The sequence below is a fragment of the Rhopalosiphum maidis genome, chromosome 2 (genome assembly GCF_003676215.2).
Source record: "Rhopalosiphum maidis isolate BTI-1 chromosome 2, ASM367621v3, whole genome shotgun sequence".
Lineage (NCBI taxonomy): Eukaryota > Metazoa > Arthropoda > Insecta > Hemiptera > Aphididae > Rhopalosiphum > Rhopalosiphum maidis.
The window spans coordinates 76,414,551-76,440,728 of record NC_040878.1 but is presented as its reverse complement, the minus strand read 5'-3'; the positions used below and the strand labels follow the sequence as shown (position 1 = coordinate 76,440,728).

Sequence of the window (26,178 nt, the reverse complement as noted above, 5' to 3'; positions counted from 1 at the left end):
ACGTGGCGTTATTGACAAATCATATTGTTGGGTATTATATATACTCATAAAACCCAATTTTGGCCTAGGCGCTTAACCTGTTAAATTATTACAATAAATAATTGTACATCGTATAATAAAGATTTAATTTTCTACCAGATTTATAGCGCATATTAAAAACATGTGTTAAAACTTAAATCCGAGTACAATTTAATAACTACCATTCTAAATTTCTACGTCTATAAAGTTCAGTACAATAAACTGCTTAGCTGAAATACTAAAATAGCAATATACAAATATAATGGAGATCATAAAGTAATGAAAAGTAATTCCATTGTATTAAAATGATATACATGAATAAACATAATTTATTTTTGAGGTTGACGACTTTTTATTAAGGTTTCACCACTCCTAAAAATATATAGTTGACAACAAACAAAACTAATAACTTACCAGAATCGAAATAAGTGGTTTATAATTTACAAAAACATTTTAATTTAGTAAGTGTCCCTTTTAGAAATAATAATATTATTGAAGATGTACGGCTACTAATGAGTTAATTTTCATATTGATAATAAATTAATAGTTGTATTGAAGGTAAAACAATCAGAGAAATTGCATTTCTGATTAAACCAGTCAAAATAGTAGATGTATTTACTAAATATGATCAATACTGTTAATTTCCAAGAGTATAAATAGTATTTAAGATATTATTTTTAGAGTACTTACTAATTTATAAGATATTAGTGGTTGTATTTTAGATTCTGAACGAAGTGAGGGAATATATTGATTTTACAATGATGTATGTTTTTATTTTTATTTTTGTGTCTGTCATCACGATTTGGAGTAGAAATAATGCAATGATTTTTGACTTCAGCCCCTCTTTGAAAAGAAAAATTCATCTAGTTGGTACTTTAGGGGGGGTCAAAAGTAAAAGAAAAACCTTAAAAAAGTAATGGAAAACGGGATATTTTACGCATAATCAGTTTTTGACAAAACCGATTTTTTATTTTACTGTAACTCAAAAACAAATAATTGTAAATACTTGAAATTTTCACCAAATATTTATGCTAGCGTTATCTATTTACGATTAAATTTTCAAAATATCTTGACTTTTTTAAAGCTATTTATAGACAATGACATTTTCAATTTTTCTAAATTTTTTTTTTGAAATGCCTATAAAAAAAATTTGGCTCACCAAAAAATCTTTAAAATTTAATACAAGGTTTATTATAAGTTATACTCATCGTAGTAAAAAAACAATAATCGTTAGTTACAATTTTTGTTGATAAGCATTTTAAGTTCAAATGTTTACGAAATATGTTAAAATCGCGTAAATTTTCAAGGAATTTTGAAATTGAAAATTAATTTTATGATTTATTCCTAAGGTTAAAGAAAGAACCCAATGCAAAGTTCTTCATAAGTTTTCTTTCAAGTAACTGTAAAAAAAATGTCTAGCGTCAGTGTAGAAATTATTTTATAAGCCTATGAAATTGAATTTTTTACAAATTCGCATAAAATGGCGATATATTACAATTTAAATATAGGTAATAATATAATATATCCTAATAATTATCCTATACGGACAAATCATCTCCGTTCAGAATTGTTTTTTGTATACAATGATACATATTATTGCATTCAAATTTAATTCATACATTATAGCGACCAGTAATCTACTCTCCATCTCTACTATACGAGTACAGCAGAGCGATACCTACTTGTCCATCTTTTTTTTTATATTTATAAAAATAATATTATTAGAATTGATTGTAATGTTAAAAAAAAATGTACATAGGCATATCACCATGGTATATTATATAGGTAATTGAAAAATTGACAAAATTAGAGTAAATTAAAATGTACAAATAATAAAGCTAATTATCGGGTTATAATAATTTGTTTTCGTAATTTATCCTTATTTTACAAAAAATATAACACATTACAAAGGTTTTTATTTACATTTTATCATTTTATAAACATATGTGATTATTTTTAGATCTTCTCTATCTATAAATAGCCGTTTAACGATAAAGGAAATATCTGGGGTATAAAATGAGCATCGTCTAAAATAGTAAATATTTCTAAATTTTGTTTTATTCTAACTTTATCAATTTTTTAATTAAAATAATATTTTTGATATAAAAATGGCAAAAATAAACCAAGCGTCATTGTTCATGCATAAACAAAAAGGAGTTAAAATGTTGACATTTTTTCAAAATTTGTTGTAACTTCATTTCGATTTAAGGTCATTCAGCTGACATTTTTAGCAGTGCAGTGCAAACATACTATAAATATCATTAGCTATAATTCTTTGTTAACGAAAAACGTACTGTATTTTCGTATTTTTTTTACAAAAATAGAGATAGTTGTTTTTATAATTAATATCAATTAAACAAATTTGTTAGATGTGTGTAAAATAAAATGAAAACATATTACCTGTAAAATTATGTTGGGTGACAGGTACTGGCGGAGTTGGCAACCCAAGACTTAGGTGAATTGTATCACGATTCAAAAGGACTTGAGCGATAGTCAGTTGATCCGAGTTGTTGGCTAAAACTAGCAACAAGTTCAACAACAATTGTTTGCAGTGTTGATGTACTAATGAACGACTGTGGTCCATGCCCAACAATGCGATATGCAACATCAAAGGCATATGAATGGACCAGTCAATGTCTAGCGAGTCGGATGGCAAATCTTTTAGTAACATGACAGCAATATTGCATCTATAAAAATACAAGTAGAAAATGTTAAAACTGACATGAAGAACTGAGCAAAATTTTCAAAAACAAATAAATAAATATTATTAATACTTTGCATTTTTTTTATTATTTAGGTACTGTTTTTAAATAATCAATAAATAATCATAAAAATAATGTCAAATTAAGTACTATGTTAATTATTTTATGAACAATAACCTAACAATAAGATTGATTTTTGTTTTTGTGTCTGAAATTATCATTAATAATACCTTTTATCGAAAAGCTAAATTCGTATTTTTTAGAAATTAATTACAATTGAAACTTTGTTAAGTAATCAACATTTGTAAAATTACTTATTTCTCTCTGAACAGAATCAATAACATATATTTAAATATTATTTGCATTTATAGTCAACCAAATACTGAAGTACCTTTTATAATTAAGTTAAAAAGGTTATGATAAATAATAATAAAAAAAAAATGAAATTGACAATCTCAATATAGCAGAATTTTCTTAAAAATTGACCTAGGTCAATGATTAATCATTATACCTAATTGTAATTACTACATAATTTAAAACCCAAAGGATTTTTATCTCCTGTTCAATAATTTAAATGAAGGTTTCAACGTTAATTAAAATCTTTAACTTTGAAACGCTAATATTAAAAAATGGAGTTTAACCTTTAGGAATTCAAATATTTTAATATTTTATCATTAATAATAATAATTTAATATTTGTAAAAATGATTGAAAGAGAAAGCAGCTTTTCACTACCCACCATCACAAAATTTCATTAATTTAATTTAAATAAATTTAAATTTACTACGTATTGAAAATATTGATTTTAAATACATAAAAACGGTGTTTGAAGTATTTGAAGAAAACCAAATTCATTAATATAAACACATAACAATTTGGAAACTCACTCAGCCGTAAGTAGGGGTGTATCATGGAATGCTTCATTGTAATATAGATATGTAATGTTTAATTCAAACGATAAATCATTGATTACGTAAAATGATCTTAAGTGTGGATGGTCTGTCATCTTATATATCTAAGGATATTATATATTTTTCCATTAATAAGACGGTAAAAGATTGGTGGGTTCAACTAATTTTGATTCACAAAAATTACATATCCTCAAGTCAGCTACACACTTGATAACGATTATCGCTAATTATCTTCTAATTAACCATTAGGGATGGTTGATATAAATAATAAGACTATCGACGTGTAACTAAAATTATTGATTTTTTAATTATCAGATGTTTTGAACAATTATACAGTACGTACGTATATATCGTTGTTTCCGAGTTATGTTTAAACACCATTCGCAATTTTTAAAGGATTTTTGCATAACTTGTCTCACTTTTCTTATAAAAATACCACAAATTATACTCAACACTAAAATTTCAAATTATTCAATCAATAGTTATCACCGTAACTTGGAAAAAGTAACACAATTAGTTATAAAAATTAATTACACTACTAATATCTGGCATCATCAAGCACTGTTAACACGGAGACTTTTGAATCGTCAATAAGATAGTCGCACCATGTAAACTCTTTCTTTTGAAGAAAATCAATATTGCACTGGTACATTTTTATACGTTTCCTAAGCGTTTGACAGAGTCTAGCATACAGGTCTTCTGTTATAATTGAAAGGCATCTTACCATCTAGTTACTACTTTACATTTAAGAACTACATAAAATATCGTTTCTTATCGGTACGTTACGGCACATCTACCTCTTCATCAAACCCTTTAAAGACAAAATCCAATACACAGTTCTGATCCTGTGCTATTTAAAATTGTGTATTTTCATATCTTATAAACCCATGTTACCCACTAGTCTTATAGGTGACTATGCCGATGAGAAAGCTCTAATAATCAATAGTTATATACCAGAAACATAATTATCTTTATAAAAAATGGTACAAGTAATGGGGGAGGAAAATAACTAAACCATCCTTTTACGTTTCTAATCATTCCTTATATAATGATCTTGCTATCTTACCCATCCACGATGTAACTAGAAATTCTTATAAACAATTCAACTTCAATGTTTAAAACTACACAAATCTTTTAATCAAAGGACTTGCGTCAGCAAATGTACATGGTAATCCCGGAAAAAATACTAAAAAGGCGGCGGTATCGTGACCTGCTAACCTAGTTAATGCTCAAATTGTATTTATAATAATGTAAACGAATATAAATAACTACGAAGTGCCATTACTGGAAGGCTTCTTGAATCCACCATTCAAGCAATACTTCGTTTATAACTTTTACTTATTTTTATATTTGTAACAGATTGTAAATTATGTAATAATAAAAAAAAAAAATATAAAAATTTGAACTTCAAATATCTCTTATCAAAAATATGATTAATGTATTATGGATAATGGATATTATTAATTTGCTATAGAAAAACTTAGAAAGGATATTGAATACAATTTAAGTTTTTTGTCTAAGTTTCAATTTTTTAATCATAATTTATAGACAATGATAATTTAAGTAATAGTATAATGCCACATCTTTCAACAATTAATTTTTTTTAAATTGTAACAAAATAACAAAATTGTGTTTATTAAAGTTGGTGTTTCTCGATTTTAACTTCCAAAAATACAAATTAGATCCAATATAATACTAAAACCCACCAACAAACTTTAATTTTTTAGCATTTTCAATACACTTGTAATCTATAACCATTAGATAGGTGACGTCTAACACAAAAAAAAATATTCATAAATATTTAAATTCAGTACATTCATTGTTTTGCTCCAAGTCTAAAATGTATTTATTTTTAAAAATTTAAGAACAAAATTAATTTATACGTCTTACCTGTGAAAACCACTGCTTGACGGAATATTAGTCGGCAAATATTCTTTTAAGGGAGCAAAATATCCTCCATATTCGGGCATAGGTAATGGATGAGGTTGAGGAAAATCACCGTAATTGGGCGATAATCTGTCATAATTCATCTAGAAAATATAAATTTATTAATCTCATAATTCATTACACGCATTATACTACGATAAATAATAATTGTTTATACTTCAAAATAAATAGTATTTAAACATTTTTAGAAGCTATTATTATAATATTGTTTGTCGTTTATTATATAGCCGGTCGTACTTTATAGGTGTGATTATACATTAATAATTAAGATAATGTTTCAATCAACGCGCAAACTTATTTATAATTTATGTGATACGAAAAATATTAATATTACTTCAGAATCTTCTACAGGACTTTGCATTTCATCTTGCAGTGTTGACTGATCCCCAATTATTCGTTGCCATTTAGAACTCATGCGGTTTGAAGGGAATCTAGAAATGGATTTAACTGTAGAATCCGATTTACAAGATCTGGAAAAAAATTGCACTTTTTATTTTACACGTGTTTACACTTTATAACTATATATTTTTATAAATATTTTTTAAAAATGAATAATACTATACATAATGTATTCGACGTATTAAAAATCCAATAAAATATATACAAAAAAAATGTAGATAACATAAAAGCAAAAATAATGATGGATATTAATCGTATCATACATTTGTTTAAGTAAATAAAGATATATTTGTATAACTGTATCAATATGAAATATTCCAAATAACTTAAAAATATCAATATTCAAAGGCCAATATAGTATCAATCATTTAGTTCCATAACCTGTAAATACATAGGTATATTTCAAAATAATGAAAGTTATGTAAATATTATTTGTATATTATGTACTTTTATGAATAAATGATTATAATGTGAGTATAATACATAAGTGAATATAATTAACAAATATTATATTATATTTAAAATAATAATAATAATCATATTTTGCAAAAAAATAGTGAATAATATTGGAATTTATATTATCAAATATACCTATTTATAGGTAAGAATAATAAAGAAATCTTAAAATTTTTTCTAAATTAATGTCTTTAATAAAGTATATTTGCATTAAGTTTATTATGTGAACGTGATGTTTATTATTAAAATGATTTAATTAGTGTATAAGCTCACTTGTTTTATCGGCATTACTTCCAACATAATATTTTACATCTAACATAACACTAATTAATTACCCTTATTTAAGTGTGTTTTTCATTTAATGCTAAAAACATACATCATGTTTTTCATTAGTAATAGGTAAGTTGTGTCTACACAATAAATCCATTATAAATTTATAATATTTAAATATAATTTATAATTTACATTGTTCGTAATAAATTATAATCCAGGAAGATTAAATTTAATGATCAATTAATTAACTAATTTTATAGAATTTACTAAAATTAAATTTTCAACTTCACATTGGGCTATATCATATTTGGCTATTATTATGTTTAACATTTTACGAGTAATATGAAAATTAAATGTGAAAACTATTCTAACAATACTCGAGCCTATTAAATATATTGGCGGACAAAGTTAATAAACATTTATATAACTTTTAAACATTATGATAAATTAATATTGTTTAAATTTTTACTACAAGTAATTAATTTTAACAAAGTCTTAGATAAATTACAACTTTTAATAAGTATTTTCGAGGAAATAATATTTGTAAAAAAAAAAATACAATATGTATTTAATTGATTGAAAATCTGTTTTTACTCCCCATTAGGCGAATTTCACGTTTTTATACGTATAAACATTTTAATGCATTTGATAAGTATAACACTAGTTAACCAACTTTATATAGAGAAGTTATACGATTGTATAGTGCATAAATCGTATACTATGTCGAAATCGCTTCATCCACTTGACTGTTAAATAATTGTAATAATCATCATTTATAAATATATTGATAAAATTGTATAATATTTAATATGAAAATAAATAAGATACACCGGTTTAGGTAAAAAATTAATTACGTTTGATTGCATGTAAAAGTATTGTGTTGCTTAAGAATGTATATTTGCAGATTAACAATAAATTATGTTCAACATAATGGTTATTTATTAGATATTTTAGGTTCTGATCAAAGCGGGAGAAGTATTGATTTTACAATCAAGTTTTTTTACGTGGTTGTTTTCGGCTAACATTTTTTGGAGCATTTAAAAAGCTCTAAAAGTTTATACAATACTTTTATATAGGTATTGAACAAAATCTTGACAATTTTGGCGTAATATAATTTCAACTCAAAGTTGTTTAATGGATGTAATGATTTATCGTTCAATATTCATTATTTATACACAACAATAATAAATATGCATATAGATTATAATATTAGTATATAATATACTACCCTACCGACTTGTACATTTCACGTTTTAAAATCATCTCTTGTTTACGTGGTATTATTGTTTAAATCATTTAATGTATACCCAAATTTTAATTAAAGAAGTACAATAATCTAGCTTAAATATATGTGAAAAGAAACCTGATATTGATATAAACCTAATTTTGAGATTTAAGTGTTTTTAAGGACGGTAAAACGAAATAAAGCATAACATGAAAAATTCTAAAATAATGTAATATGGGTGTCAAAATAATTGAATTCATATAAAATACAATATATTTTTTATGTACTATTTGTAATGATAAACTAGATTCTTATTATAGAACATCTTTTTCTAAATTGTACATTTTTTTTCACAATTCGCGAGTGAATAGTTGTAGATTTAATTTCCATACCTTTATACACGATTTAATCAGATGTTCTTTTATAATAAAGTTCAGTATTGTATTTGTAACTAGTCCTATAGATATAATTACATAGTAGACCATCTATCGTGTTCATTATTTAGAATGTAATATTGTAATGCATACCTATTATTTAAATAACTCGCTCTGAGATCATAGAGATCTCAAGTTTAATGACCATTCAACATCAAAAGTAAAAACGTATTACTGAAACATTAAACTATATTCTCCTCAATATACTCAAAAGATTAAAGAAGACATTTATAAAGCACATCATAAAATATAAACTTGTTTAAATTGAGAGCTTAGCCTGTTCAATTACCTTAGCCGGTATAATTATTATCAGACGATATTATGACAAAAATGTGTATATATCTACTAATTCAACTATTTTAATCATTCTACCAAGGTATAAATTATCTTTACAAATTTAATGTAGCTCTATGCATTATATAAATCCACAACGAACTCCGTAGTTACCCATACCAACAATCATTTGCTATTTGCGATAAATATTTATTTTTTAGTTTACCATATATTATGTTATGATACAAATATTAATATTTTACTGCAGTTTGTATTATAAACAAATAATTTTAGGAGGTATGATAAAATAATTTTAGTTTCTTTTATGCAAATACTTTACTAGCTATTTATATAACATGATGGAGGGTTTACTAAACTATACACACTATGGTCGCATAGTTGGAGAATCAGGTACGTTATAAATAGTGGCCCCCCTTTGAAGATTGAACTTTTTATAGAATGGAAACTGTAGCAGGTTATGTTTTACGAATTTCAGTAAACATTTGTTTAATACTCGTACGTAAAATAATCCGTAAAGTTAAGAGTATTTCTAATAATATAATCTCTTTTTGAGTTATAAAAATTGTATTATGCAGAAAATGCATTTCATGTCGGTTTGAGATTTCCAAATTTTTGCTAATGTATTTTTAATCATATTTATACATGCACCTAACTCTAAGTATATTTTTACTTAAATCACTACGCAAGGTTCATTTATTTTTTCAAATACTTAATATTTAATTGACTGAAAACCCAATATTAACTTAAGGACCATAATAAGTAATTACTATACGCACCTATTAATGTTCTATGGCTTTAAATATTAAAAAAATCTAATTTTTGGTCACAATACATAATAATTATATGTGATTTATATAGGTTATGTATTTAATATTTTTTTATAATACTTATTCACATATTTAATTTAATTTAATTTAAAATGATATAATAAATGTGAAACCAAATAAATTTTTTATATATAAAAAATATTTCAAAGTTATGAATTTAATTAAAGTATGTGTATTATTTTCTACAAAAACATATAAAGCTACTCTTGTGTTATAAGCTTTTGGAAATACCGATTTACTTTAGTATAATTATAATACTGATATATATTTATATAAAAAAATAATAATAATAGTAACTGCTGAAAACATTTATGCGTTGAACTTAGTTAAGACAACAATTATATATTGTAAATAAAATAATAAGTATCAAGAACAAAATTACAAATAAAAAATTAGTATAATGATATCCTTAAATTAAATTATTATATTATGGTTTTAAAGAACAATTATATTTAGAAAATTGTATGCAAATTATTATTATAACACTAAATTAAATCAGAAAATTGTTGTAAACAACACAAATATGAATTATAAAAATTATTTAAATTATTTATAGATATACAAACACCTGTTGATAACTCGGCATATAATTTGAATTAGAATTGTTTTTGAACTTCTTAAATTTATAACCATTTTAACAAACTTTTTTCAGAAAAATAAAATTCAATAATAAATTATAAGGGCATATTATAAATTTATTATATATATTTTATTATAAATACCATTTTATAAAACGTATATTATATTACATAGAAAGGCGCTCAGGTATTTACTATTTTAAAGTTGTGGAAAACGCCTGTCATATTGTAAACATGTTAAAATAGTGCACATTTTAAAATGCAAAGTAGTCAGTATAATTCACTCTTGCCGTATATTTTATCATAAAATAGTATATAGATTAAATCAATACCGCGAAAACAACCACTGTTTTAAAAAAAAATTATATATTTAAATAGTTAAATAAATACGTAGGTTTGAAATTTCCAGTACAATTTTAAAACTAATTTTATCAATTAAATATTTTTTAAATACATTGTGAAAATATATTTGGTTTTGACAAAGTATAATGCTAAATTTTATTTCCAACAACTATTTAGTTTTTGTCAGTTTTGCACATATACTTAATCCATACTTAAACCACAAATCAAAAATTGTAAACTAAAAAAATATCTCAAGCTAATCATATGAAGCTAAAATTAAAGCACTAATGACTTGATTTATACTGAAATAATAATAGCAATTATTATGCTATTTATTAAATTAAACGTTAACTGCAGTCGAATGTATTAATTCATTTAAAAGTAATGATATGTATTTAAAAAAAACATTTATTTTTAAATTCGACAATTGATTGGAATAATAAATAATGCCAATATAGAAAAATTGAAAAACTATATAATTATTGATTCTATTAAAAAAAAAAAAGTATGCATTATACTATATAATCATCATCTAACCAAAAATGATAAGAATTATATGCTTTGAAGCACTACAATATCAATTTAGTATTATGAAGTTAGCGGCATTTATTTTGAATTTATATTATGTATCATAATATATGAACAGTGTTAAAAATATCATATATAATCCATCCAAAAAAATTGGCTATTGAAGTACTCCATAATTTTTATAAATAAAAAAAACTTGTTTATTATTAATTAAAATGTCATTCTTTATCAATCAATTATTTGAGATGTTTTTTATTTATAAAATTTAAATTAAGCATTGTTAAGTATTTAAAAATTATAGTATGCTTCGGTTATTTTAATTACTTAAACTAAAAATAAACCAACGAATTAATAACGGTTGAAAAAATCATGGATTGCGTATAAAAATTGATTTGGAAATTTAATTGAACATTAGTTTTCAGAAATATATGCTTAATAGTTATTATACATGCCTAAATTTAAATAGTTATACCATTAATTACAAATATACCTAAATATTAAAAATAATTAATATTAATACTTTAATATAAATAGCGATAATTTTAATTTGATGAATAAACATTTTTCCGTGATTTTTTTCAGCCCTTTAAGGCTTAAAATAATAGTATTTTTACTAACCCAGTTTTTATAGCTCGTCACTTAAATTATAATTATTATTTTAGTTTTTAATAATTATTTATTGTTTAAAATTGAATTACAATAGTGAATAGTTTATATTAATGCATAGTGCATACGAATTAAGTCCCAAAAAGTTTTATAATAATCTGAACATACACATTAAAAAAAAATGTAAAACAACACAGGAGAGTTTACTAGTAAAAAAACATCGGGATGGTTTACTATACTTTCGTGAGAGTTTACTACCGCCTCTTTTAAACAGTGCATTCTACGCATCTTGGAACCTATACAAGATGTAAATTCATAAAAATGTAATGCATTTTATATTTTAAGCAGATGGTTTTCTAAAACAATATAAATAAGTAACACTGAAAAATATCGATATCATGATTTTATCATTATTGGTTATCAAATGTATAATGTAAGCTGTACATGAATTGCATCCTTAAAAAGGAAATTATATGTCACAATAACCAAATTTCACCCATGGTTTGTTGGCAACGGTTCCGAGTTACGAAAAGTTAGGTTGAAAAGTTATAAATGTCGATTGCACATTTAAAAATTGGCCTCAACCATTTTATTAAATTATCAATTATTTATTACTCGCGCCGTTAAAAATATTATCTATATTCCTTTAGTATTTTTTTTACTAACAGGTAAGACTATATTAATATATAAAGACGCGTTTCTTGGTTTATTACATACAATAAATTAATAGAATTTAAATTTTACAAGTATAATTTATGCACACTTCAATAAGCTAAAATAAAAAAAAAAAATTGAATTTAACTAAAAACATACGCTAAATACATTTTTGTTCAACCATTATTATTATCAACTTTAAAACAAAAAAACAATAAATGAATAGGGTTAAATAGGTTTTTTGTTTATACGATATTAAGATCAAATCTATTGAGTAATTCCTTCACTCACGTATAATTAATAAATACTTATATTTTTATCATTGTAAATATTTAAAAAAATTGTAAAACACACTCAATTAGATTTAATTACATATGTATTATATTGTAATCAGTTGAAAAATCCATTTAATTGTTTCATCACTTTGAATTGTTTTAATATTCGGTTTCTATAATTAAAGTTATCTTGAAGTTAGGTCAAAATTTTACATTATTTTTATTAGCTTATAAAAGTTATAAATTAATAAATATATCATCTAAAAAGTGTAAATTTTAATACTAAGTAAACATATTAATTATAAAATAGAAAATTATGATACATGAGTTTGTTGCAAATGTATGATGTGCGTTTCTTTAAATTTAGAGAGATTAAGCGGGGCAGAAATATCAGCCTTTTTATATTATATAATCTTTCTCTACAATTTTTACAGATTTTTGTCCACGATCAATAAAGCAAAAAAAAAAAAAAATTTAACTCGACAGTTGATTCTATAAGTGGAACTTGATTTATAAAAATTATAAATATGTACATATGATTTTGTATCTGACGGTTGTATAATATTTTTAGATCAGTATTATCTTAAAAATAAAAATTACCAATGATAATATATTAATATATATGTACTCACTATCCATGAATAAATATAGAGGATAAAATGGTTTTCATAGCATACAACGAATAAATCGAATAAACTTCATTTGTATAAGATATCTATATATGGTTATATACAATAGCCAAAGTTATGTACATTTAATTTGAAGGTGAAAATTTCAATGTAAAAGATGATTTATTTCTTTCAAAATGTTATAATTTGTCAAAATAATAAGTAAAAAATTTTCGTAAAAATTTTAACATAAAAAAGTTTTTGCCTCTAAAGTGATCTCTAAAAAGCTTATAATGCATTTTCAGTTCAACGTTTTTTAACAGAAAAAAAAATCATTTCATCACCCCTTCACCCAACTTGCCTGACCCACATTCCTATGGTGTTTTCTACCTATTAAAAGTCCATTGAAAGAAACTCATTATCAAACGGTTGATGAAGTAAAAACAAAAACGATAGAATTTCTAAAAGTGCTTAATGAAAGTAATCAGTTACATGATTTTCAAAAATAGCAGTAACAAATGCAACGGCATGGGAGAAACTACCATTTACAGGTGATAAATTGATTAACGTTAGATTATAAAATTTTAAAATTAAGCTACTTTTATCAAGAGTCTCGTATTTGTGTCACACCTCGAATACCTGAAATACGACGTGAAACATATTATGTAAATAAAAAAGGTATACCTACACACGAGGCGCAAGGCGTTAGAACCTAAGCTAACTCTACAATTATTTTTGTAGCTTGGATTATGCGATACGTTGATAATTTATAGTCAATATAATATTATACAACTGAAGAATCACGAAATAAAATATGTAATATACAAGAAAAGAAATATTTTTATCCTAAACATCTATGTTGAATGTATTGCCGAATTTCTTTATATTAGGAGATTTAACGACTTTTACCGTAGATATACACACACAGGTTAAGCGTAACATAATACCTTTGACCCCTCGTAAAAATGTCAAGTGAATAAGTGTCCCTTACCTTTATCCACAACAATTACGGCATCGTTTATCATCATTATAAGTTATGATAGTTTTATTTAATATCGTACCCGATTTTGGAAGGGTCGTCGCCACTGTGCCTCTTCGTGTGTATCATACCGGCGGAAGCGTATGACGTAGTGTGCTCCGTCTCGTTCTCGTTGACGTTTGTTGACGCCATGTCGACGACATTACCGACGCCGCCGCTGCCTCCTGAGCCGCTGCCCAAGCCGCCGTTAGCCGTCGTCGCCGTGTTGTTCGAGCATGTTCCCATGCCAGACGTCTTCCTCATGCTGGTCAACCGGTAGAACGGCGGCGTCTCCATCCGCTCAATCAGGCAGTTGAGCGTCTCCACGGTCTGAAGTTCGGTCATCATTTCGTCCAACAGCCGGTCTGGCCTGGACCGGGCTAGATATAACGTGACGCGTTTTGCCTGCAGCGATCGACGTGCATATGACGAACCAGATCGTGTTCACAAATAAAATATTTTATACTTTAAAATATTGTTATATTACAAGATATTTGTAGTAAGAAATAATATTAACAAACATATAACAATATTTCTAATGTCCCGAAAAAAAAAAATTCCGGGAAGGATTGAAGACCTCGAATATTGCAGAAGCACGTACAAGTCAAACGAGAAAAAAACTACGACTTGCATTCTATTCGTGGGTTCATAGAAATCTCAGATAAAATGATTGATGTCCCTGCGTAAACGGTATAAATTATTACGAAATAGATTATAACATCGTTCGCATTGTAGAAAATAGTTTAAAGCAATTACCCACGAGAGGTTAGCAACTCGATAAAAATGTTAATATTATATACAATGAAAATTATTATTTTTATTTTTTTATCTTATGCAAATAAAATGTATGAATTTTTATCCATTTACATTAAACAGTTTTGGATTTATATCTGTACATAAAAAATATGTAGTCATTTTCAATTTTTTTTTTTAAATGAACCCCCTTGGCCAGAACTGTTTTTGTGAGTACGGGAGGTTAGGTTATAAAAATAAAATGCACAAAATACCAAATTTCACATTATAGTTCTCGTTAGTTTTTACTTCTTTTTTTTTTGTTTTATTCAAGTTGTCCTCCTCTCCGCAATTACTAAATGTGCATTAAACTTCCCCTTTGGTACCTTTATCAGTGTTCAATGTGCGCACATAAATATAATTATATATTTCTTTTTGGTAATTTTATTAAAATAGCCAAACATCAAATACTTTAACTTAATTTTCATATTTTTATTGAAATTATGAGCTATTATTATTAGCATTATTAGTTTTTTTTTATTAATAGAATATAAGTAATTTATAACATTTATATTAATATACTCACGAATGGTAAAAGTTCATGGGGAGCCATGCCACTAATAATGACCAAATATCGAATTATAACTTTTAAATTATTCGGCCAACATATACACAGCGTTGACCACACGTCTTCAATATCTTTAGGGTGTTCATCAGCAAACTATAAATTACGAACCATTATAATATTCAAACGCTAGTGAATTCAAATTTAATTAATAAATTGACACGTTAAAAATAAATTGTACTTAAAACATTTAAACTATAAATCCTCCAAAAATTGTTAAGAAAATATTGTTATCTAATACATTTACACATTTTGTCATATTTTCAAACAACAATTTTAATTATATTAACAAATATTTGAGTCACTCGTATAGATTTATTAGTAATATTAGTTGTACCTACTCATGTTAACTGTATTTAAATTTATAGTTAGTTTACCGTTATAAATTATACACGAATTATAATAAATCATTTTGACATAAAATCGGATACTTAATTTAAGGACAGCTGAATAATTACCTTGGCTGTGATGTAAAACAAATTATTTAAAACCATTTCGGTGGCTTCCACAGATCCCCATCCTTCTCGACGACACGAATTTTCTTGACCTTCTTCGGCTGGATAATACTAAAAATGCATAATGTTATACGAAAATACTATTAATAGTGACACAAGAATCAAGTTAATATAGGAGAAAAGAAATATTAATTATCGAACATATTATTTATTATTATTTCATCTTGATTTTTTATAATAAACTACTATGAATACAAAAATCTCTCTCAAATTTCAATATTACAAAAACCAATTATAAAAATAATTTCCAAGGATTAAAAACAAGATATTAAGGGGATTCGATACCGTGATTTTCTGTTTTGGTCTAACGCACGCGTGGTATAGAATTTTAGACGGATCCTTTGCCAATCATACCAATTGATCCAATGAAGCGATAAGAATTCTAAAAACAGATTTGAATTTGTCGTCGAGTCTACTTGAAATTGACTTTCCCAGATTTTAACTTCTCCAAAACTTGAAATACGGCAATTTTTAATTACTCTTTTTTAACATATTTTTTTTAGGAATTTGGAGGAATTTTCAGAATTCTTAGATCAATTGGTATGTTTGGTAAAAAACATGTCAAAAATACTATATCACGCGTGTATTAGACATAGACAAAAAATTACGGGATGGAATCCCCTTAAACGAATAAATAATAATTAGGAAGACGAAAAGTATTTAAATATTTAAATGCATTATAATAACAACTCTTTATAATACATCAGAATACACACTTTAATTTTATTTTTAAAAGATTTTAAAAAATAAATCAAAGAAACTTGAAATAATATATAGTTAATTTTTAAATCCAAAATTTTAAGTGTACAATGTATATTGTATATGTATATAATTAACTTTTTTATAAAATAAATAACTGAAGTTATAATTATTGTCAATTTTAGGTGTACTATAGCAAATACAGTATGTACCTACCATTTATTATTTAGTATGGAAAAAAATTACAATAAATGTACTTATGAATTAAAATAAAAAACCATACTTGAGTTGTTTTTCAATTAATTAATTTTAAAATTAAATCGAATGTTAGTTACGAATTAACTCTTAATTTATTATAATAAGCCAATTTATTAAAATAATAAACGTAACTATATATAGTGATTATGCAGAATATGAATTTAACATGGCTATGTATATTTATAATAGACAAAGGTTTATTACCTTTGACTATCATAAATATACTATACACAGTTGTATCCATTTAAGGGTAAAATCAATAGTCGTTTAACTATTAGAGATATTTTCGATAAATGGTTGAATAATAATAATATTATTATACTACTGTATATTATAGTTGTTAGGTACCTGAAAATATGATAACGGATTTGGAGGAGGTACGTTTGGATCCACTAATTCCATATTGTGTAACCAAGGAACTAAATAATGCAAAAGCAACTGACGAACTTCCGGTCTTGCTGTTTGGAATCTACAAGTTATTTCTGTAATAAAAACAAACATTTTAATAGAATAATAAATTGTTATATCATAAAATTGTAACATATTTACAGATCAGTCAGAGTAATTTTTAAATTCTATTTATTTAACAATGTTGTGTCGTTATATAATTTTAAAATGCTGTTGTATCTATTATCACATTTTATAGCAAAATAAAAAACAGAGTACATATTAAAATAATAGGGAAAAACTAACAAAATACAGCGAAAATGGGAATATCTAAACTTCATCAATATTTAGCAAAATCAATTCTTTTTTGTAATTAAAAAATGAGTAACCTTAGATATTTGAAATATTGACCAGACTATTACTAGAATATTAGACATACTTTTAAAAATACATTATATCCTTTTAAGAAATTTAAAAACATTTGAAATTTTAGATTGTTTTGTTTTTTTCAATTTACCTATGTTGATAACATTTTTGTTTTGAGTTAAAAACTTTGAAAATGTAATAAAAGGTTCTTTATGAGTTTTTCTTACATTTTTAAAAATATCGAAAATATACATAAGTACACACACATATTTTTTTATAGGTTTAAAGTTCGTTGTAACATTTGTTAGTACATTAAAACTTAAAATTTGCAAACTAAAATGTTGGATATTGATACCTTATACGGGTTATACGTATCCCGAATATAATTATTAATTATATTAAATTTAAAATATTTATTTAAATAAAAATAATATACAAAAAATAAATATCATATAATATGTTATTCATATATTATCGTGTTTATTAAATTCAATACAAAATACGCATGTAATTGTTTTTAAACCATGAATCATATTTACAAGCTTTTAAATTTTAAAAATAATTTAGTAAGCCAAGCTTCACTTGGAATTATTTTTAAGTGCGATGATTTATCATTGTTTTCAAACCAATAGTAATAATAATACGCAAAAAATATTGCCACTCCACGATGTACATATTATACGCTTGCTTTCTGAACAGTATCCATATTTCTTTATAACTATTTGTTTTTAAACCTAATTAGTCATACATTTGTACTTTTAATTTTTGTTATATATCTGTAGTGTTTTATTAACTTCCACATTATTGTATTTTTAACCGATCTGCATGATCAGTATAAATTGAACGTATTCAATTTAAATACCTTTTTAGCTCTTATCTTCCTTTTCTTCTTATGTAGGTAGCATGATTCATTATACCTCTGATTTATCAAACTAAATTTAGTAGATTTCTTTCAGCTTATATTCTATCTATATTATATACGTTCTACTTACAGTCAACTAATTCGTACTTTTTCTCCGTAAGCTACATTTATTTATGTTATTACTTATTTGATATAGATTTTAGCCGACCGTCAATATTTGTTCAATAAACGATATTTTGTAATATACGAATTTTATTTATTTATGAATAATATGCTTTTGAATTATTCTAGGGGTCAAATATTATTATTCCTGCATTTATTCGATTTTCTTAAAAAAAAATTGATATTTTTAAAGTAATTTCGTTATAAATTGGATTACGTATGAAAATACGAGAACACACATAACTATTCGTAGCATACTTAGTATATTATGTAGAATAATTTGAATATCAAATGTATAAGTCAATCGACACTGTCAAAAAATCAAAGATACAGAATACAGAGCAGGACATAGGTATTTGATCTTGTTGAGTTTTTATACCGAACTATATTTGAAAATATTATCACCTAGATTACAAAACAAATAAAATAATTTAGACATAGTTTTAGTGATAAAATTCTTAAAAGAATATAAGTTACAAAATAGTTACATGTACCTACGCGAGAAAAAAAGATTTGATTTATAAACGTGAACCACATATTTAATAACGAATTCTACAATTAAAATTATTACCTACATTTTACAACGACAACTAAATAAAACCACAATTTTGAAATATTAACAATAAAGTCGTATTCCAATTTTATTAAAAATAAAGAAGAGAGAAAAATTATTTTTAAATATAAATTATACACAGACATTCAAATAAAATACAGATAAGAATATTTTAAGTGTGTAAAATATAATAATTACCTACGTTATATTAATAAAGAGAAATCAGATTTACGTTTTAAAAAAATGAGTAGTTTAGAAGTTTAATGTTTAAGTGAGTAGAAATAATTTAACTTTACTTATAGAATTTAAATTGACTATAATATTCGTATTATACTTCTATGAATTAGTCATGCCAAATATCAAAAAATATAACAGGACAATTAACTAATATTATGAATTATAATAACTTAAGACCCCAGAAAAAGTATATAAATTATAAAAAAAAATTATAACATAAGAAATTAATAGTCACTAACATCTATAAACTCTCCTTGCTTTCATATTTTAAAAAGACATATTATGAAGCAAATATATATATATTGTAAACTTTGTAACTAATATTAATAAGACAAACTTTTTAAATATTTCTACTGTGCTTTACATTATAAAAATAATCAATAAACTACACGGAATCAATTGTGTCAAAACTGTCAAACTGTCAATATTGTTATATATTGTCAATACTGTTAATATTTGTTACAAGTTATCTGATATTCTCAGCGTGTTAAATGTAGTGAAAATATACACATTTGGTTATTAATGCCACATGCATAGCTTTGTAAAGCTAGCACTGTTCTAATGACCACACGTACGTTTAAGATGGCGGCACAATGGCAGGCTTATAAACTAAATACTTAAATAGTAGGTTAAATAGTAAAACAATTTTGAGTTTATAACTTGATTAAAATAATTAATTAATCTATTATTAAATAATTTAAATAATATAAGATCATCTGTGTTTAAACGTTGATTAATTTATGATATTTCAAATTTTAAGTAAGTTATGAATATTTTTAAACTGTAATGCTCTTCATATTCATACTCGCTTCAAAATTAGAATTTTGTTAAGACCATAATGTACAGATAGATAATTATTTAACTTTTAAGATAGATAATAGATAATTCACAATAAAAAAGAAACTGACTATACAAAATAAGTTCTTTCGACGTGAGTTTCTTATGTTATACGCAGTAAGTCTCAATTAGATTTATTAGAGAAACAAAAACATATTTTATCATCGTGGAATCATGGGCACAATATATCCGTAGACTAAATCATAGTTAGGTATACAAAAATTACAATATATTATATACAATGTATAAATAATAAATATTATATATATTTAAAATTAAACCAAGCGGCCCGGTATAACTTAATGGTACTAAATAGAAAGAAGGGAAGGGTGGCATCTTATGTTTGAATAACATAAATAACACATAGGAATTAAATGCAATATTAACTACTTAGTAGTCTTAAATAAATTCAAATTTTTTGTTACAGAAAAATGTTAATATTATTATGATATTGAAAAATGGACCAATTATTTTATAAGTAAAATATTCATTTGTTTTAATAATTATTAGTTATGTAGGTGCTATAATATATAAAATCTATTTTTGGGTATTATTAATTATTATAGAATAACATCTGAATTATTATTTAAACGAGTAAAATATGTATTTTATAAATTATAATGGTTCATATATGAGCTGCATCTAGCATAGATCTTCATTTCTAAAAATCAGTGGTAATACAAATAAATATACAGGATTCTTTTATCAAAAAACACTCAATATCTCAAAATCTACTTAAGTATTTAAAAAAATGTTGTTTACATAATTTCCAATAGAAATCAGTCAGTGTATTATATTTATTAGTAAAAATAGTTCACCTTAATATTTTTAATAGTGAATATTTGAAAAAATAATTAAATTGAGTGTAAATTTATTGGGAAATGAAAGAGTAATAAAGGTAATGGTTTATATATTACACAATCGAATTTAAAATGATTGAATAGCGTAAAAAAAACGATGTTCAAATCAATCACATTTATATTATTTTAAGAACTCTTTTTCTGAAGTATGTACATTATAGTTGTTAACGTGTCTCAAATTTTTAATGACATTTGTTTATATGTACTGAGTAACTATTATAATGCATTAATATAAATGTTTTTAAGGGGACGTTATACCTGCAAGTGCGAAGTGCTGCCTTTGTTTTATTAATTCATAACAAAATTTTACGTTCAAAATAATTCATTTTTTCCTGTTAGAGTGAATAGATCTATTATTAAACTTAAAGGTAAAAAATGTTGTTTATTAATCTAAATAGTTTTGTTTATTGATAGTTTAATTTTAAAGCGACTTATGATCATTTTAAAATATACAAAATTAAAATGTCTACAGTTTTAAAATACGCAAAACTTGCTTTAAAATAAAAATATCAAAACAAGTCTTGTAGGTCCCTAAATAGATAATCATTTTAGTTTTCATCTTTAAAATTGATAAATTTACAATTCACTATGGCATTAAAAAAATAGATAAAAATAAATTATTTTGAACGTAAAATTTGCTTATGTTGTGCGTATTAGGCAGAGAAAACATGTGGGTATGACATCCTCTAAAAGTCTTAAAGTTATTCGTTAACCTGAAATCATGTTTGTCATTATGTAGTTTAATCTTGATTAAGCAACGTGCCAATATAATAAAACATGAATATTATTATTTCGTTTGTATCAAATTTATTTACATTTTTTATTTATTATTATTATTACTTTTCTCCTTAGTATGAATGAATGTTATAGTGCAATACTTATATACTATTTATTACTTGCCTAAGACATTCTGACAATACTATATAATACAAATTTGGTATTTCAAGGTTATTTAATAAATGATCAATTTAATATTAGGGATTTAAGAGTAAAGTTAAGTGCTTATTTGTTGTAGGTATTTTATGGATAAAACTATCTTACTAGTATAATAATTTATAGTGTGTATACTTTAATGAAGTTTGTAGCCACGCGATTAGGCCACCATACGTAAGCCGCAAGGCTTTATGTTCGGCAGTGTCATTTTAGTTGTAGGCCAGTAAGGATTTTATGATTTTTTAAAATTGAATCTGGTAAAACTAAAACGTATGCAATGGAAAATGATTGAAAACTGTTATTTAAACTGTATGAACCCGGTATAAAATACACGAGTACCTACTCTATACTATAATACATTATATACATTATACCTAATAGTAAGGAATTACTAGTGAATGTAACATGTATATAAAAACATGGATATCTGTTATATTATGAAGTTTCTAAGTAATAGACGTATATATTTATATATAAGTTGCAACTAATAATACGATATTGTCAATGTCAAACCTTGGAAAAATTTAAATATTTTATGAGATGAAAGTATAATTTTGAACAGATTATAGACTTTCTTAAAATATTTTTTAACAAATTAAACCTTAATAGTTGTTATATAAATAATTGATATTTTTAATTAAGATTTCTTACCAATAACAAATTATTTTAATTTGATAATTATGATTAATGTGTTATAAAAAAATAAAAAAATGTTAAGTCTAGCGAAAATCAATTATTAAATTTGATTAAAAAGGGCTTTTGACATTCTCAAAATACATGCCAACACATTTACATATAATATTCTAATATAGACGAAGTCACATTATTATTTAAGAAGAAAATAGATATGTCAACATTTTTATTCTTTTATACTCAATCTCTGGATATGAACATTTTAAGAATACTACTAGATATGAAATATCAAAAACTCCTTTAAAAATATTGTCATTTTCCAATCTCAACTTCAAATTATTAACTTATAAAAGAGTTTTAAAGATGATTATAGTATTATAAATTATAATACTACCTAACCATTATTTAAAAAATATTTAACCTAACAAATGATTATGGTTATAATCGAAACTAACAGTAAATACGTATTGAATAGCAAATCATATAAATCATATACAAATAACGTAAGACTAATATACCTTCTTCACTCTACTAACTCTTCTCATAATCTAAAATTAGAGACAACGAAATTTGAATACATAATTAAATGATAAAACCCTGTAGGTATAAACTAATGTTTTATTTATGATATTTTGAAACCGCAATATCTATATAACATTATAACATTTTCTTTATTTGGTTACAGTAATTAACTTTTTTCCTGTATTTTACGTAAATAATATTATAAAATTATATATAACTATAACTGTTATAGATTTAATGGATATTAATGGATTTTATAATGAATTTTAAATTTAATAGAATTTTTTTGTACGTGTAAAACCAAATATCATATTCATTGGTAAATAATAAATTGATAAGCTCAAATATATAATACACTATACTTATAACTCAAAGTTTTTTTAATGATTTTTTTCTGACTGCACAAACAATATTTTCCCCACTCTTCTGGATTTTAGCAAGAAATTAAACTGAATACAAATATCGTCTATGATACAATAAAGTAAAAATTTTCACTACACAATACACAAAATATGTCTCACTGAAGACTAAAAAAAACCTATTATAACTTATTTTATACTTAGATAAAATATATCAATGCTCACTAATCTAAAATTATTTCTACTTTTGATGAAAGACAACAATTTGATTCAATTTATACTGAATTTCAAAAAGCATTCGACAAAGTTAAGAATTAACTCTTTTTAGCGAAACTATAATATTTTGGATTAAATAGCTCAATATTAAATTTAAATAAATTATTTATAAATGTTCTTGTATACAAAAAATCGTTCTCAAATCAAAAAATAGATTTCTGTAGATTCTTTATTATTAATTTTATTTAAAAATACCTTGGCTAATATTTTCGACTACCCTATAAATGTTCTATTGTTCGTCGATGATACTAAAGTATTTTCGGTTATAAGCTTACAACATGATTGTATTAAATTACAGTTTAACCTAAAAAAGCTAAATTAATAGAATATTACAAATGAGTTACCTTTTAATATAAATAAATGTCAGATTATATTGTTAAACCGTAAAAGAAAACAAAATTTTTTAACTAAGATTAAGCGATTCCATTTTAACTAGGGTCGATTGTATGAGAAACTTGCAAGTTTTATTCCCAAAGGAATAACTTTTGAGGATTATCATTCCTTTTCTTGTTATATTAATTTACTGTTAGTAATGCTTTTAAGATTTTGGATTTTATATAAATATAAATATAAAAAAGTTTGAACATATAAATACTTTAAAATTTATTTTCTTATTAGATCTAAACTCAAGTTTAATACTTTTAGTTTGGTCCCATAATTATGCTGTTTATAAAAAGAGCTTAATTTAATAATAATCAATTGGAAAATATCCAATACAAGTAAACTAAATCTATCTATTTTAAATTTGTTATAAGTCTCAATTATAAAAATAAGATTCATATAATCTATATTCTATTCAGCTAGGTATTATAACTTGTGAAATTAGAAGAAAAATTAATGATCTAATGTTTTTAAATGACTTACTACGTCGTAATATAGATAGCCTATAATTTAATCATTTGTTGGTTTTCACGCTAGTCAAATCAAACTTAGGGTTAATAAATTGTTATAAATTATAATTAACTAATTATAAATAAGCACCATATTTTCCTCAAGTCCTAATGTTAGCAAATAAAATATTAAAGCTTGTTGATTTTTCTTTATGTTTTGTGAAGTTTTTTAGTTTATTGCTATAATGCATTAACAAATTGTATTTTGTTATTTTATTTGTATCAATTATAATAATGTTGTACTATAATCTGTTAAAAAGTTTATACCCATTTACAATTTACAAATAAAAAAAAAAAATTAATACTCAATACAATTTAAACAATTTTAATTTACATCACATCATTATTATCCTCTTTTATTCTAAACATGTCTCTCATCATTAAAGTGATGCACTAACATTTTTTTTTTATAATAATTAAAAATGTATAATTACAATTTATACAAAAATTAATGTAATCAGCAATTTTAATTACAAATTGATTAAAGTAATGGAAATAATTAAATTGAAAAAATACTCAATAGTGTCAAACAACCAAAAAATATGCTTCTAAAAATAATTTAAGAACTTTTTTTATTTAATTATTTCTAAAAAGAAAAATTATACATACAAGACAGATAAAATGATACTTTTTTGAAGCAATCAAGACAAAAATAAATAACATTTAACATTTTTAGAATAACAATTAATCACTTTTGATAACATTTTATATATTTAATAATATTATATATTATGGCGTAATAGGAATCACATACATTTCACTATATTTAATGTCTGTATTAAATATTGAATAATATATTATTTAATCATAATATATCAGCCACAGCTTTTGCTGTCACAGTAGAATCTAACAAAAAAAAAATTACCTACCCGGCCGACGTGTTAATTATTCACTGTTTTCTGTTTATATTCATAATTATCATTAGAATATAATCGAAATAACGGTAAAAAAAAATACATTACATGTATAAAATATCAGAAATAAAAAATATTTTTGATTCATTGTATACGTTTATAATGGGGCGTATGGGATGAGAATAATGACAATAACTAATTGTTTTTTCCTTTATTGTTTAAAAGTAAATTATTCATAATTGAAAGGACAATTCGTTTATTTTTAAAATTAATTATTACCAAGTATTATAATTATTATATTATGTATAAAATGTATAATAATTTAAGATAACAAACATAATTAATTTAATGTAGCATAATTCATAGATTAAACATACCGTTAATTAAGTTTTCGGATTACTCTGAAGTATTTTAAATTGTAATTTCTGAGTTCAGATAATACATAAAACTATATTTTTTTTTCTAATCCTGTATCGTATATATAGATCACTTTTGAAAAGTGTTATATTATATTATATTAATAC

At 24.0% G+C, this 26,178-nt stretch overlaps 1 protein-coding gene across 2 annotated transcripts in view; it reads right to left on the bottom strand.

Moving 5' to 3' along the window:
* Positions 1 to 26,178, bottom strand: part of LOC113551152 (protein furry) — a 110,923-nt gene that overhangs the window by 17,154 nt on the left and 67,591 nt on the right. For both annotated transcript variants that reach the window (XM_026953208.1, XM_026953209.1), the window contains exons 21-27: positions 17,272 to 17,405; positions 15,910 to 16,017; positions 15,413 to 15,547; positions 14,138 to 14,499; positions 5,912 to 6,047; positions 5,521 to 5,660; positions 2,419 to 2,705 (exon numbers count right to left, since the gene is read on the bottom strand). In XM_026953208.1, the coding sequence (XP_026809009.1) occupies positions 2,419 to 2,705; positions 5,521 to 5,660; positions 5,912 to 6,047; positions 14,138 to 14,499; positions 15,413 to 15,547; positions 15,910 to 16,017; positions 17,272 to 17,405 (1,302 nt within the window). The remainder of the gene's footprint in view (positions 1 to 2,418; positions 2,706 to 5,520; positions 5,661 to 5,911; positions 6,048 to 14,137; positions 14,500 to 15,412; positions 15,548 to 15,909; positions 16,018 to 17,271; positions 17,406 to 26,178) is intronic.